At 43.4% G+C, this 16,215-nt stretch overlaps 1 protein-coding gene across 4 annotated transcripts in view; it reads right to left on the bottom strand.

Annotated features, from left to right (window-relative positions):
- Nucleotides 1-16,215, bottom strand: part of SCLT1 (sodium channel and clathrin linker 1) — a 62,168-nt gene that overhangs the window by 5,232 nt on the left and 40,721 nt on the right. For all 4 annotated transcript variants that reach the window (XM_077300318.1, XM_077300317.1, XM_077300319.1 and 1 more), the window contains exons 20-21: nt 6,768-6,846; nt 5,107-5,202 (exon numbers count right to left, since the gene is read on the bottom strand). In XM_077300318.1, the coding sequence (XP_077156433.1) occupies nt 5,107-5,202; nt 6,768-6,846 (175 nt within the window). The remainder of the gene's footprint in view (nt 1-5,106; nt 5,203-6,767; nt 6,847-16,215) is intronic.

Raw genomic sequence — 16,215 nt, 5'->3', positions numbered from 1 at the left:
GATGGTATGGCAAAGCGACTGAGGGTGGCCACCCTCCGCCGGCAGGTAGCAGCATTAGTTTCTGTCCTTCCAAGCTTTAAAGGAAAACCTATTTCCAAGCATCCTCATATTGTCCGCTTCCTAAAAGGAGCCACCCAAATCCAGGGCCCAATTGCTCATAGGTTCCCCACTTGGAACCTGAATAAAGTCCTAACGGGAATGACTAAACATCCCTTCGAGCCCATAAGGGACATATCTTTAAAACACCTGAGAATGAAGACGATCTTCTTAACGGCAGTGACATCGGCCAGAAGAATATCAGAGCTGGCAGCTCTATCGGTCAGAAAGGAGCTCTGTATCTTTCATAAAGATAAGGTGGTACTAAGAACGGATCCAGCCTTCAAGCCAAAGGTGCTATCCAGTTTCCATCTTGGTCAAGACCTAATTCTACCATCCTTTTGTCCGAACCCGGTTCATCCCAAGGAGATAACTTGGCACACCCTAGACGTGCGGCGAGCCTTAAAGGCCTATATTATCAGAACAGAGAACATAAGAAAGTCCGACTCGTTATTCGTGTCCATTGCAGCTCCCAACCAGGGCTCGAAGCTGTCCAGCAGGGCTATTGGTAGTTGCCTTAGAGCGGCAATTGCGGAAGCGTATTTGGCTCAGAAGTTGACCCCACCACGGGGTATTACAGCTCATTCAGTAAGGAGCACAGCAACGTCAGCGGCCTTGTTTGGCAGAGCATCAATTCTCGAAATTTGCAGAGCAGCAACATGGGCTAACGCCTCAACATTCATTCGCCATTACAAGATAGACGCGTACAGCTCAGCCGAAGCGGCGTTTGGGCGAAGAGTGCTGCAAAATGTAATCAACACAGATGACGATGGCCCACCCTAAAACTTGCGGACTGCTATGGGAGGTCCCAGCAAGATGTCCTCGCCCCAGGAGGAGAATGACCATTGAATACTTACCGTGAAGGGTCCTTCTCTCCTGGGGTATAAGAGGACATCTTGATCCCTCCCTGCCATCGTCAAGCAAAAAGCAAAAAAAAAAAAAAAAGAGTTTACCTAGCCGTAAGGCACCGGGAAGTTTACCCAGAGCAGAGTTTTCGGCATGTGTCTTGATATGTCATATGGTGCTTGTTTCCTTTTGTTCACTGTGACATGTCTTTTGTTCTTCTTCTGCTAAGAGGTTCCTAGGTTATATGTTGTAGTTAAGAAATGCCTGTGGTCAGCTATGGCAGTGGGCGAACTGAAGAGGCCGGGTGAGGCCACCTAGGGACAGGAAGAAGAACTGTGAAGTTCCTGCCTCCCTTGATCCGACGGTGGAATCTCACCCAGCAAGATGTCCTCTTATACCCCAGGAGAGAAGGACCCTTCACGGTAAGTATTCAATGGTCATTTGCCAAGGAGATGGGTTTGGGCTGGTTAGTGATTGCAGAACTACTCTTCCAAATGATGACTCCTGGACCGCCATATCCATGGAGTAGTGCCACATAAAGGTAGACCAGGGGTAGTCAAACTGCGGCCCTCCAGATGTCCATGGACTACAATTCCCGTGAGCCCCTGCCAGCATTCGGAATTGTAGTCCATGGACATCTGGAGGGCCGCAGTTTGACTACCCCTGAGGTAGACTGTTCTGACCCTGTGGCAGCTTTGCACCCTTCATAGAATGCCAGGTAAGACAGGAAGGCTGCAAATGATGCTTGAACCCTGGTGGAATGCACTCTGAGAACAAGGTATGTTTACTGCACTGTATGGTATCTTGATAGTAGGGCTGAGCGCTCCGGCGCACTTTGGCCACTTCACAACATCTGACATCACTTGGCAACGTCTGACATAACTTCCTTCATATAAAACAGCTTTTCTAGTCATAACCACCTCCATTCACACAGTGCTCTTAGCTGTGACCTACTATTTACCAATTTCCATGTAGGCAAGGTGGTTTTAAGACTTACTATTGATTTCTTAACCAAAATGGTATCCAGGTTCCACATTAATGGGAATATAATTTTACCAGTGTTTTTTCCTTCTTCCTCTGCTGCTGCTAAACAAACTACACACACATTGGATGTTAGGAGAGTATGGCTCTTTTATTTAAAACAGAACACTTCCAGAGGGATATATCTTTTAAAGAGGTCAGAAAAGGAAATGCTGCATTTTTGGAGTCAATATCTAGAAGGGTAGTCTTCAAGTAGGGTTGAGCACTCCGGTATGCTTTGACTGCTTCAGTGAGTACTGTCGCCCAAGGCAGCCAGTGCCCACACTATCTGGACAAGAGATTTCTAACCATGGGTTTGTGGACCCCTAGAGGCTGTGATAGCTCTGGAGGGGTGCTGCAGCCTTTCCCCTCCTGTCTTAATGGACTTGGCCACAAACTAGGGAACTGGCCACATCTGCCCAGAGCACTCAATGGGTAGGCCATGGATATAAAAATCAAGAGTGGGGGGGGATTGGTTGTGGTGTGGTATGGGGGGGAGTTTCAGGCTGCCTTCTCAGCCCTTCTTTCTGGTCTACATGAGGCAGAGACACTGTAGCAGTTGTAAAGGTGAGGGGAGGGAGTGAAAGGAGGGTGACGTATGTGTGTAATGTCCCATCCAGGGCTGTGACAGGGAAGTGTGGCCAGCTGACATCACTTCCGGGGGTCCTTGAAGCCTGAAAATTAATTCTGAGATTACTTCAATGACTGGAGCTATTGCATTTGACAATACATATATGTGTGTGTGTGTGTGACCACTGAAAAAGACCACTGCACTGTTTGGTCTGGGTCATTTGGTCCTTGTTTGATATTTATCATTTGACTCTCTTTGTGAGGCTAAGTTAGGCATGAAATTGTTTTTAACTATCTTTGTATTAAATCCATATATTTTAACATATTTGAATTTTAAAATCTGTATTACATTATAGCATTAGGCTGTGTATTCATATTTCTTTAACCTCAGTTCTCGATTTAATTTTTGTTGTCATTTTTTTCTTCCTGCCTTTTTTGACCTTCAAGGAGAAGTCTCAACTGTGGCAGTAGTGTTCACCGGCACACATTCCTGGTGCCATAGCTCTGCTGTGACAACTGTGTGCTGTAATGCCTTTAACTGATATTTTCCTAATTTCTGATCTTCCAGCAGTAAAAGTCTTTTGAGGACTTTTTAATCCTCAGGTAAGGAATCAATAAATTGATCCATATGACCTCACAGTAACATTTAGCAATGACCCATCACAGCAGCAAAATTGGCAACCCAGAAACCCATTGCCTCAGAGGAATAAAGGTAGTCCAGTCTTCAACCTTCTCTAGGGGTGCATCCTCATTTTACTTTTGATGGATATTCTTCTGAGACCAGTGAATTACACTGTGGATGTTGAAAGAGAAAAGTAGTTCCATCCTCTCTTAGCTTGTATTAATCCTCTAACTTCTTTGCAGAAGTCAGTACAGAGGAAGGCTTGGTCCAGATCCCCCTGACAGTGTCCTGGATATCCTGCAATAGTGGTAACACTACTGGGCCTGAGCCTGGGATATATAAAACCTTCATAACGGGATTTGTTGAATGCGGTTTGGGAGAGGTGAACTCAAGTCGCAAACACTTGGCCATACAGGTTACTTGCTTGAAGTAAAATTTCAAGTCTTCTATTGGGGATCTTCGACTGTGTCATCAAATGATAACAGAGATGTGTTTTCAGACTCCTGAGCCAAGTCTGGTTCCACTGATTTCTCCATTTCAGACACAATGGAGACAGATTCCCCCATGGATAAATGGCTAGATGCCTGTTTGGGTTTCATTCCTTATTAGACAGGTGGGTTGAAAGTGGCCCATGGGAATTGGACACATTGAATTTGATAGTTCCAGGAAGTCCACTGGGGAGGTACCATAATTGGGAAAGGAAACCAATATGGCTGTTGAGAAGACTTGTCTGGGACTTCTTGTTGGTTAGCAATGGATGTCTCTTGGCGTGGTCAGACTTCATAAACATCAGATGTGGCCGCGGGAATAGCAATGGAGTTCTTGGTGATGGATCAAGCAAATTGGTAAGATTTGGTGCCTAGACAATGCTCAAGAAGAACTATTCGGAGTCAATAGTCAGAGGTGAGCTCAAAACTGAGCTTCTGTGTGGCAACTTGGCTGCTGTCCCTGATGCCAGCCAAGATCAGTATTGAGGAAACAGATGTTCATGACATCAAAGTGATTTCAAAAACGCTAGAGGGGATGACTGAAAGTCATCAGATGTATAACCCTCTCCTTCTTTGAACATGGTTCTGATGCCAAGCGGGTGAGCACAGGTGAGGCTGTCAGTACCAAGACTGACGGAGTTGTTGTCAATGCTACTGAAGCAGCCCTCAGTCTTTTTTTTTCATTTTGAGACTATTTTTCCATCTTGGATTCTTGGGCACCCAAAGCCTTCTCCCATAGGGCAGCCTTAGGAGTGAGGCAATGACAGGCCGGGCATAGTGTTGCATTGTGTCACTTGTCCAAATAAAGCAAACATGATTTATGGTTGTTGTTCAGGGCAATCTTAGCCCCACAATCCTCACATCTTTTTAAACAACACCATCAAGGACAACATATGATGAAGAATGGAAATCAACTGACAAAGAAAAGGCTATGTTCTCCTCACAGTGGTTGAAGGAAAACTGAGGGAATAATGCTCACGCTGCCCATATCATATGCCCCTTCGGGTGGGAAGGGGATACAATGGGGGCAGGGTGGAACACTCCTAGGCTCTAGAAAGATCTTGTGAAGCTTGTTAGCTCTCCTACAGCGGCCTGTGACTGTACAGTCCCCATGTGTGCCTGCACAGATGCCATGATGATGATGTACAGAACTCTAGAGGGGGTGATTGGATTTACAGCTTGATCCTACAGGTGACTGGCATTTGTCCTATTTGATAAACAATGTTATGGTACAAACATTAGTCTCAATCCATGATTTGAAATCCAACAATATGGGCCGGAAAGCCGTCTTTTATTATGCTGTTTACATAACTTATAACTATGTGTTACTATAAAGTACCACTAACTAGCTCTTCATTCTGAAAACCATATTTCTGAGTTCTCAGCAAAAGAAAGATTGTCATTTCTAAGGATCTCTGATTATATAGCTGTAATGAGGGCATTTCCTGATACACATTTAGATACCTGTTGAGATGCCGTAGCTGCCCTCTCTTCTGCCTGGCTTAGCCGTCTCTGAAGCCTGTTGACTTTTTCTTGATGTTCCATCATTAATTTTTCATTCTGTATAAATGAAACAGCTCATTACAAATGTAAGATTCTGTTATCAGATCATACATATTGCAGAAAGCAAGCTTTGAAAAAGAGAAAGTTAATCAATGCCAAAGACACAGCTATGCACCAAAGGAAGACAAGACAGGCTGCTATGCACTGTTGTCCTTGAAAGGAATCTCCAGCTTTCATTTTTGGTGACTCAATTTTGATATATTACAAATACAAATTTAAACTTTTCATATGCTTGGAAGAGAAGCTGGGGGTGGGGGGAATGGGCACTATTTTTTACTATAGTGCTTCTATCAGCCAAACCTGCACCCCCTTCCCAGAGGCCTGCCGTGAAGGAAGCCTCTAACAGCAATTGGCTGAGGTGAGGGACACATTTCTGTCTGTCTGTGTCACACTGAGAGAAGCCATCGATTCTGTTCTTCTGAGCCAGATGCAGGGGTGTCTGTGAGCAAGCACATGAGTTCTTTTTGAAGGGGCATGCATGGGGAGGGGGAAGAGTTTTTCCCTTCAGATTAACAGTCGGCTGACAGAGAAGCCGCAGAAAAGTCCCTTCTCACAATACTGCTGTGGCTGGCTCTGCTGTGGGAAGGAAGATGCAGTCAAGCCGTGTGTGCCTTTTCTTCTCCCCTCTCCAAGCATTTCAGGCCTGTTGCACAGGGTTGGCATGCAGGTAAAACTGGATGCTGTTGCAGGAGTTCTTTTGCCTCCTCTTTCATCTGCACAACAACTCTGTGTGGCAGGCCTCAAATGTTTCTTCTGCACAACAGCCCTGTCCACTCTCCAAGGCGCTTATTTTCACCTAGGGAGCTGATCTTTATAGCCTGGATATGAGCTGTAATTTCATGAGGTCCCAAGGCCCTACCTGCAGGCTGGCTGCCCCCGAGTTGGAAATAATCCTTACAGTTTGCATGTGGGGCCTCAAAAGGGTACAATGCCTCAGAGTCCACCCTCCAAAAAAGCCATTTTTGCTGACTGTTATAATCTGCAGATGAGTAGTGACGGCAGAGATGAAGAGCAGCCTGCAGGCTGAGGTGGGGGAGAATGCTGCGGGTATGTCCCACCTGGGCAATGGGCTCTGGGCAGCCCTTACCAGCAGCAGTTTTCCAGAGCCTGTTGTGTTTTTTGGGCAACAGGCTTTGTTGCTAGTCTTACATAAAACAGGAAGAAATTATGGTATTTTGGGACAGTATTTTAAGGGAAATGCTACATCTCTGATTAAATAGGGGAAAAGGTAAGCAAGGACATTTTTAGAACATCAGAAAAATAAATTTATTAACTGTAACAGAAGTTAGCTTCTAACCAGTTTTTGAATCATTGCCCCAAATTAGTTCTAACTAAAGATTTACATTTGCGTTTTAAGAGGAGCAAGGACTGTTTCTAGCATTTGCTTAATATGCACATCAGAAACAGGATAAGCATTTCTAGTTGTGAACTTATTGTAAGGAATCCCACACTCTTCTTAGCAATAAATGAACCAATGATTCATACCAATGCGGTTCAAGTAAGATTGCTTAAGATATGCATATTTTTGAAGCATGGCATTTGAATGAAATTCATTCTCTTACCTCTATGATCTTTTTATTTGCTCTTTCCAGCTGACACAGTAACTCCTGTGAATTAATTTTCTGGCGACTCAGCTCACTTCTACAAAATAGGATCAAAGGAACTCAAATTAATTCAATGTATCTGTTGCACTGATTACCAAAAGAAAGCTGTTATGTTCATAGTTGCTCCCCCAATTTCTTTATGAAATGAGTATAGAAATGGTCAGAACAACAGTGTTTATGTTGATTCTAAGTATCATAAAGGGCTAAACATATTCACAATATAAAATGCCCAAATAAGTATAAATTGTAGATATCAAGGTATATGAATAAAATTAACCATCTAGTATCCTAAGAATAATTTTCATTCAATATTAACCTTATAAAGTTGACCAGATTTTAACATGGGTAAAGCAGGACACCATTGACCGGGGGGGGGGGGTCTTGATTAAAAATTTGGTCTATATGGAGCAGGGGTAGTCAAACTGCGGCCCTCCAGATGTCCATGGACTACAATTCCCAGGAGCCCCTGCCAGCATTTGCTGGCAGGGGCTCCTGGGAATTGTAGTCCATAGACATCTGGAGGGCTGCAGTTTGACTACCCCTGATATGGAGCAACAAAAAATTTCATAGAACGCAAAAATAGTATTGCAATATATATTTTTAAATTTCAACATAAGTACAATTTGCCAGGTACCTCCAGATGTCCCTCCAAAAGTGGGACAATCTGGTCACCTTATTATAAACCCTAGATAAATTCTTCTCATGCATTTTAAAGTACTATGGCATTCCATATTTAAAACACCACCAGGCTCTTTAGTCAGGAATATGATGTTTATATGAGAACCTTTACAAAATCCTAAATGGTTGTCATATCTGGCAACTGGCAGGAGGGTTTGGAGACAGGGGCAGGGTCATAACTTCATCACTTTCAGGAAAAGCCACAAAGTAACATACTGTAGCTCTAGGAACTGCTGGAAACTTTATGGTAAAATTATAGAGTTATCAGTGATTTGTAGAGCTACCCTATGTCACTTCTGGATACTATTTGGAAGTGACATAATGACACCAACAGAGCCCTCTTTCCTTTCTGCTGTTGCTCTGAGCAGTAGCAAGCAACTGGGGTTGCTAGGGCAACTAGGGCCATAGCAGAAGGCCAGGAAGCCCTATAAGAAACCTGTAGTTAGCACTTTGTGGGGGCAATTGTATGATTTGACTGGAGAAATTGAAGGGAAATATAGACAGAAAAATTGCAGGAGGATGTAAATCCAGAGAGTTCTGTTGTGTGCACATGTACTTTCACTGAGGGATTGCCTGACTTTGGCAAAGAATAAATCCCTCCTTCCTCAAAACAGATCAAAAGCATCATTTTGAACTTTGGAGAGCTTTAAAAGCTTTTTGTGATATAGCAGGGGGAAAATGCTTTTTTTTAAGGATAAACAGACTATGCGGATTTCTCAACATGCAGCTCTAGTCTGAAGTAACAATGTGAAAAGCTAACAAAAGAACTTTCCCTGTTGCTAAAAGACTGCCATGCTGTTTCTTCAGTGGATATTCTAGGTTGATGAGAGAAAACATGTACAGATTATTTTAATGCTGGCAATTTATTCCTGCTGCATATTCAACACAGAGATAATGACAAGAAAATTTATATTAATTTTAACACAATTTGGTTCCTTCATGCTAAAAATCTCAACTGCGCGCATGCGTGTTTGCATCGCTGGTGTGCCGGCGGCTGCGCCTGCCTCTTCCCTTCCTTCTTGCTGTGGGCAGGGGGGGGAGGCAGGTGCGGCTGCCGGCAGCCCGGTACCATGGCCTTTGCGGCCCGGCACCGGGTCATGGACCGGGGGTTGGTGACCCCCGGTTTAAGACATACACTACAAATATTATAACAAAAAATATTTTACAGTGGTATCTGATAATCTTAGTAAAGTCGTATAAAAATATTCTTGAAGGCATTAGTACTTTGAGTATTTAGATTTTTAGCATGAAGGAACCAAATTGTGTTAAAATTAATATAAATTTTTGGAAACAAACAAAAAAACCCAAAAGAAACAAAACTAAAATTCTGTTTTTAGATTAATGATCAGTTTTGATGCTTGGCTCACATTCCAACCTCCCCACTCACATTAAAAGAGGCTTAACAGAATAATGGTTTAAATCAGTGGTCCCCAACCTTTTTATCACCAGGGACCGGTCAACGTTTGACAATTTTACTGAGGCCCGGGGGGGGGGTACTCTTTTGCCGAGGGACGTTGCCACAGTCTGAGCCCCTGCTCCACTTGCTTTCCTGCCGGCACCCCTGACTTCCCGCCACCCGCTGCGGGGTGCTGCCAGAAGCAGCTGCACAATGACATGCCGAGGGGGAGCCCCAGCCATGGCGGCCGCTGGAAAACACCAAAAGGCGAGCCAGCGGCAGAGTGGCAGGGCAGCCCCCGAGGCAGCAGTCGGGGAGGAGGACGAGGAGGAGCCGAAGCACGGTACCGACTGATCTACGGACCAGTACTGGTCTCCAGACCGGGGATTGGGGACCACTGCTTTAAATACCGTATTTGCCAGCGTATAAGACGACTGGGCATATAAGACGACCCCCCAACATTTCCAATCAAAATACAGTACTATAGGCCACTATGGGCAGCTATGTCTATCCCAACTGAAGTGCACCTGGCGTATAGGACGACCCCCCCACTTGAAGGCATGTTTTTCAGGGGGAGTCTTATGCACCAGCAAATACTGTAATTATATTCTTGCAAATGTGTCTCAAGAAGCACCTTGTTGCTCATGAAACATCTTGTGTCTGCTTAACTATCTGCCACTGATATCCTGCCCGAGGTTATCATTCACCAGGTGTAGGGCATTCTCTAGTGGAAGTTCTGGGGCAGGATGTTATTTCCACAGAGAAACCTCCTCTGGTGACAAGCAGGTTCTTTAGGCTTTGAGAGATTCCAGATAGTTGGGCATCCTTCACTGATTCCTTGTCTGGCCCTGTCCGATTAGCAGACAACAGATAAAGGCCTGTGTATTCCCAGAGCAGGACAACTGCTATTTGTTTTTCACCCATTTGTTAAGTTTGCCACTGCTTTTCCTTTGTTCCTGAAGACAGCAGATCCACAATTTTACTATTTTGGGACAAAGCCCTCACCTTGGTGAGTTCCCCTCCCTGTCTGAGCTCAAAGATAGAGCAACAAAGCACTTTGTGACGTGCTGAGATGGTTTCCGCACTACAGATATCACTGCCTTGAGATAGAATCATAGAATCATAGAGTTGGAAGGGGCCATACAGGCCATCTAGTCCAACCCCCTGTTCTATGCAGGATCGGCCCTAAGCATCCTAAAGCATCCAAGAAAAGTGTATCCAACCTTTGCTTGAAGACTGCCAGTGAGGGGGAGGTCACCACCTCCTTAGGCAGCCTATTCCACTGCTGAACTACTCTGACTGTGAAAATTCTTTTCCTGATATCTAGCCTATATCATTGTACTTGTAGTTTAAACCCATTACTGCAGTGAGGGGTGATAAATAAATCAAATAAATAAAATAAAAATTGTTCGGATTTGCATTTTTAAAGCGTCAATTATTTGTCTGTTTTTCCACTGAAATTCGCCTCTTCAGACACAGACTTGAATTGTTCCCCTATTCGCCCTGCAGTAAAGGAATCCCCAGAAAATTATTTTTCATTTTTTAAAACGGGATCAAACAGGGTCTAATTCAGGGCTGCCCAATGCAGAAATGCGTGCAGTCAAGTTTTTCCACTGCAAGAGCCATTCTGAGTTGTGCGGGGAAACCCCTTTCCTCTACCTTTTTTTTTTTTTAGAAAAAAGGGGTGATCTCATTACAATGCTGTTTCTAATTTTTTTTTTAAAAGCAGTCTTGCAGTCTTACACAAGAGTGTTATGATTTTATAACATTATAACTCAGTTTTTTAAAAGAAATTATATTTAGGACATTTGGAGGAAGGGGGAGGCGATCAAGGACACAGAATGGTGGGATTAAGGGGTGCAAAGACGCAAGCAGGCACCATTTTGTAAAAAAAAACATTTTTTGAAAAGGAGAAGGGAGCAAAGCATGATGGGAGGCTGCCTCCATGAAACTGAATGTGGAAAGCAAACTGAATTTCAGCCTGGGAAATAAGGGGAGAAAAGGCTAGAGTCAACTTGCGGCATCCAAAGGAAAGCAAAAATGGAGCTAAAACAAGGTATGTCTCCTAACATGGAAACGGTATGAGGTACAATCCCCTCCCTGCTCTGGCTGGGATGTTATAGTGACAAAATGCCCACAGATGAAGGCCTTATGGCTGCACGAACCCCTTCCTGCTCCAGAGAGAACAGTGTAGCTAAGGAGCACTGAGGGATGAAGAACCTTCCTTTAATGTTATTGTTGTTACTGTTAATATGTTAATGTTATTGTTGTTACCACCTTACTGTTACCATAATGATGTTACCTGTACCATTTTGTTGTTTCATGTAAACCACCCTGAGCCTTCAGGGAGGGTGGTATATATAAATACAATAAATAAATAAATAAACAAACACTCACATGGAAGTACTTCCCTTCCTTCTGAGAAATGTTGACAAAGCACTTATGGATGAAGGCCCCATGGCAGAGCACTCCCATCTATATACTACCAAGAACAGAAGTTCACAGTAAGTGAAAGCTTCCTTTTTTCAGGTGGTAAATTATTTGAAATTACCTCCACTAGCAGGCAGGCAAAACCTTGTCCTGCTGAGTCATTTAAGACAGGGCTGAAGCTTTATCTTCCTGCTATTAAATATATATTTTTAATTTTAACGTTTCCTACTTTGGAAACAAGTTTGAAAGTACCATATTCATACCGTACTTGTAACTTGGGGGGTGGGGGGGAGGGGAGAAGCATCAGCTGTTGAGCTGAGGTGATAATAAATCTCCCAGTTGCGGGGAGTGTTCAATACACAATTCCTCATGTGATGAAGAAAGCACACTTCCAGGTGTTTTGCTGTTGAGTTATGCTGAAATATGCTTCTATTATTGTTAGCAATTATATATTTTGTAGGCTGCAAGTACCTGCAGCTGTTTCTCATCCTTGTTAACATTTTCAAAAAGAACTATATTTCTCCCATTTAAGCCATATTAATAATATCAAGCATAAGACTAACAAGTTCATTTTAAATGTATTAGGCCTATTTTCTTTTAATAATTTAGAACAGAAATGCTTATGGGTTATGGTATCACTTTGCATAATGAATTAATTTCAGATTTGGTCCCAACGTGGAGATAAAAACAAAGGAACAATGTTTTGGCTGGAGAGCCAGTTTGGTGTAGTGGTTAGGAGTCCGGACTTCTAATCTGGCAAACCAGGTTCGATTCTGCACTCCCCCACATGCAGTCAGCTGGGTGATCTTGGCCTGGCCACAGCTATTCTGACTGAGCAGTAATATCAGGGCTCTCTCAGCCTCAACTACCCCACAGGGTGTCTGTTGTGGGGAGAGGAAAGGGAAGGTGAATGTAAGCCGCTTTGAGACTCCTTAGGGGAGAGAAAAGCGGGATATAAGAACCAACTCTTCTTCTTCTTCAAAACCTGACAGATTCCAGGTTGGCATAACAATCCCCAAACTTAAGAACAAAACAAAACATCATACCCTGAAAGTGTTACTCCTGCCCCATGCCACACACACACACACACACAGAAAACCAGGAGGAGCTTGGGGTGGAAAGTGCACAGGATGTATATCTTCTTTCAGTCTCCCCCCACCCCCATCCCCCTTCCATCAGCAAGCTGAAGAGGAAAGCATGTCAGGCAACTCCAAGCCTTGTCCTATCATCTGGCTAATATCCTGAACGCTCTCCATTCCAAGCTTCCCCTGCCCCTGCTAGCCAGGTAATGGAGTTTGGATCAGAAAACATATCTGATGTACTGTCCAGTCCAAGGCCATCCATCCATCACTTGGCTGACATTTAGGGAGGAAGAGGGGAAATTTGGAGAAGAAACTGTATCCTGTACACTTTCTGATCAAGACATAGTTTATTTACGTATTTATTCATGCAATTTTTATACTGCCCCTCACTGTGAAGTCTTGGGACAGTGTCACAGAGCAGGGGACTCAGTGGCTAGGAAGAGAAGGGAGAATAAGATGTTTCCTCCCCCATGAGTCTTTGCGGGACCCCTACTTTCTTAGGCAGAGTTATTTATTTATTTTTAATTACATTTATATACCGCCCTCCCCTGAGGCTCAGGTGGTTCACATGAAGCATAGTGGAACTGGAAACAATGTAGAGAAATTAATGGCTATAAATAACAGTAATAACAATAGAACAATAGTACAGTAGAACAATAGTGAGAACAAACAAAATGAGTCTAATAGCACCTTTAAGACCAACAAATATTTATTCAAGGCATGAGCTTTCGTGTATAGCACACTTCCTCAGACAAAAAATAGTGAGAACCGTAATTCATAATGGCAGCATACTGATAGACCCATGGTTGGCCAGATCAAACACTGAGTTTTGGGGTAGGGGGAGGCTCAGGGGCCTAGTAGAAGGTGTTGGGGTTCTGGCTGACCTCAACCAAATGCCTGGTGGAAGAGCTCCTTTTTGCAGGCCCTGCGGAATTGTTCTAGTTCCGTTAGGGCCCTCTGGGAGCTCATTCCACCAGGTGGGGGCCAGGACACAGAAAGCTCTGGCCCTGGTTGAGGTCAAGTAAGCTTCCTTGAGGCCAGAGACCACCAGATAGTTGGAGGTATTGGAGTATAAAGCTCTTTGAGGAGTGAAGTCAGAGAGGCGTTCCCTCGATGTGTGAAGACATTCTATGCATGAATATAAGTGCAGCTTTGGCTAGATCAGAACAGCAGCCTACCTAGCCCAGCATCCTGTTCCACAAAGTGGCCAGCTAGTTGCCCTGCCAGGCCAATGAACAGGACTTAGAGGTCAAGTCTTTCTGTTGATGCTGCCTCCCAAGCACTGGTATTCTGAGATTTGCTGGTTCCATATTACATTAAGTTTCTGCTCTGGAGCCAACAAAGGTGTGGAAAAAAACATTTAGGGATTTTTTTTTTCAACAAAGGAAACAAGAGGACGGGTTTGCTCATTGTCTTTAATTCAGCTCAGAATGCTGAATGCAGCTGAGTATCCTTTAAGAGGAGACAGGAGACAATGGCAAATTATAGTGGTACAGCTCCACCGTTTGCAGGCTCCAACTTGAAACTCAATGATCCTCAACTGAAAAACTGGACTGTGAAATCACAGATCATTCCTACAAGAGGCTGCCTTGAAAGACTTCTGGGAGTTTTTGAAGAGCAACATATAAAGCAACCCATTAAAATCACTAATTTTAATATTCATATCCTTGGTAAAATAAAACCATTTTAAACTGGTGTACAAAGGTCACTTTATAGCATTAAGGATGTGCACAGTACACTGGCAGTGAATCAGTATTATCGAGATCTAAACATCTTAAGACACTAACAGGAACTCCCTTGGAGACTTGTTAAAATTGAGCCTGGAAGCGCTGCAAGATTTTCTTGTTTTAATGCCTGGAGCAATCTGACTATATATACTTTAATGGGCATTTATCATGACTTTATCTGTTTGTTTTAAATGTTGCAGACTCCAGGAACACTGTGCATTACAAATGGAGGAGGTGAAATGACGGTGCAATCCAACAGTGCATGTTGGTTGAATGAGGTCAGGATGGCTAGTAAAATCCTTAAATTAAAATTAACTTCAAATTGCAACACCCCTAGAAACAGTGTTGGGCCATCATAAGCAAGTCAGTGTGACTGTTACCTGTCAAAACAATAATGGCATAAGGGGAAAAGACTTGGAGTGTGTGTGTGTGTGTGTGTGTGGGGTATAGTGAGGAAGAAGTGGGAGTTTAATCTGAGGTGCAAGAGGAGCCCACCCCAGCTGAGGTAGTGTGGAACAGTTAGCTCTTGCTGCCTCAGCCAAACCTGGGCTCTCCCTAGATTGGGAGCAAAGCTATTTACACCTATCAGCTGATGGGTTGACCCACCAAACTGTTAGGCTTAAATTGCTGGCAGCCATTTCATGGATGGATTTTGCTCCCCCCTCCCCAACCTTCCAAGCAAGGGGAAGCGAAGCCAATCGCAACCATTTCAGTGTTTTCTTTCATTCCTCCACCACTTGTAAGCCATTTAAATCTAAGAGCTGACATGCAGACCCTGCCAAGCTGTTAGGTTTAAAATAGCTGACAGCCATTTAACACTTTCTATTTCACTCTGCCCTTGGAACTGGGGAGGGGGAGTGAAATGGATGGCTTAAGTGGCTGTTAGCAATTTAACCATTCCTGGGCATTCCCCTCCTTTCTACTGTTCACAGCCAGGAGAAAAGATGTCTTAACAGAGATTATGTTTGTATTTGGTTCAGAGGTTGACCTCTCCAAACTTAAATTTTCTAGTTCATGCCCATTCCTGTCTATGAATCAGTGGGCAGTGGGGTGGGGGAAATAAGCACCACTGAAAGAAGAAATGGAGTTATTATTTAATGAACTACCCAAGCCCACCTAACCACAGTATGGTGTTGGGGGGCTCATCCTCCACCCCTTCACCTCCGATTCTACAAGATTTTATCTGTTTCCCTGTGCTCTTCAGCATCTATGTAAAACTGCTGAAAAAGGTTAGCCAGAGATTTGAGCTTACTTGCCACCAATATTCAGCTGACACTCAGTTCCATCTCATGCTTGGATCCCAGGGGGGCTATGGAAACCATGAATAGGCGCTTGAAGACAGTTTTTGACTGGATGGGGGCTACTATGCTGAAAAGCCCAACAAAATGGAGGTGTTAGTGGAGGGGTGGGGAGGCATGACCAAAATCTCCTTTCTGGATGGGGTTACACTCATCCTAAAGGAGCAAATGAAGACTTTGCTTCATTTAAAGTACCCCCAATAAACTATTCTTGGTCGTCCTTCCTGGTTGTGTTTGCATGTTTATGTTTTATTACATTGTTAAATATTTTACATATACATTTTAAATGTTTAAATTCAGGCAGCAACCTTGAAAAACCTATTTGGGTGGAAATGTGGTATAGATGTCTTTTAAATAAATAACTACCCATCATGAACCAGTAAAGGAATGAAAGAACACTGGCACCACTTTTGCTGGGAATACCTAACACTCCACCTATTATCACTGCTGGTCATTATTCAGTTTTCTACACTGGACAGGGACCCAACTAGATGTGATGAGGCAAATCTTTTATAGGTGAACCACAAACCTATACACACATTGTTCAATTCATTCCACACCTCTTAAATATCTGGAAACATCAAAAATAAAATAATCTACTAAATCTCTGTCTTACTTAGAGCATGATAACCATCAAAGTGACAAGAATGTGTATCAGATTTATTGTTTAATAAGCAAAGAACAGAATTCTTCTGTTCATCAACAAAACAGTCTGAAATTCCTATTACACTAGTAAATGGCATATTAAATCTTTAAACGTTATCCTCATCTTTCATAGCACGGACAATCTCAGAT

The sequence above is a fragment of the Paroedura picta genome, chromosome 10, assembly GCF_049243985.1.
Source record: "Paroedura picta isolate Pp20150507F chromosome 10, Ppicta_v3.0, whole genome shotgun sequence".
In the NCBI taxonomy this organism is placed as follows: Eukaryota; Metazoa; Chordata; class Lepidosauria; order Squamata; family Gekkonidae; genus Paroedura; species Paroedura picta.
The sequence above is the reverse complement of the archived record's forward strand: the minus strand, read 5'-3'. Positions and strand labels throughout refer to the sequence as shown.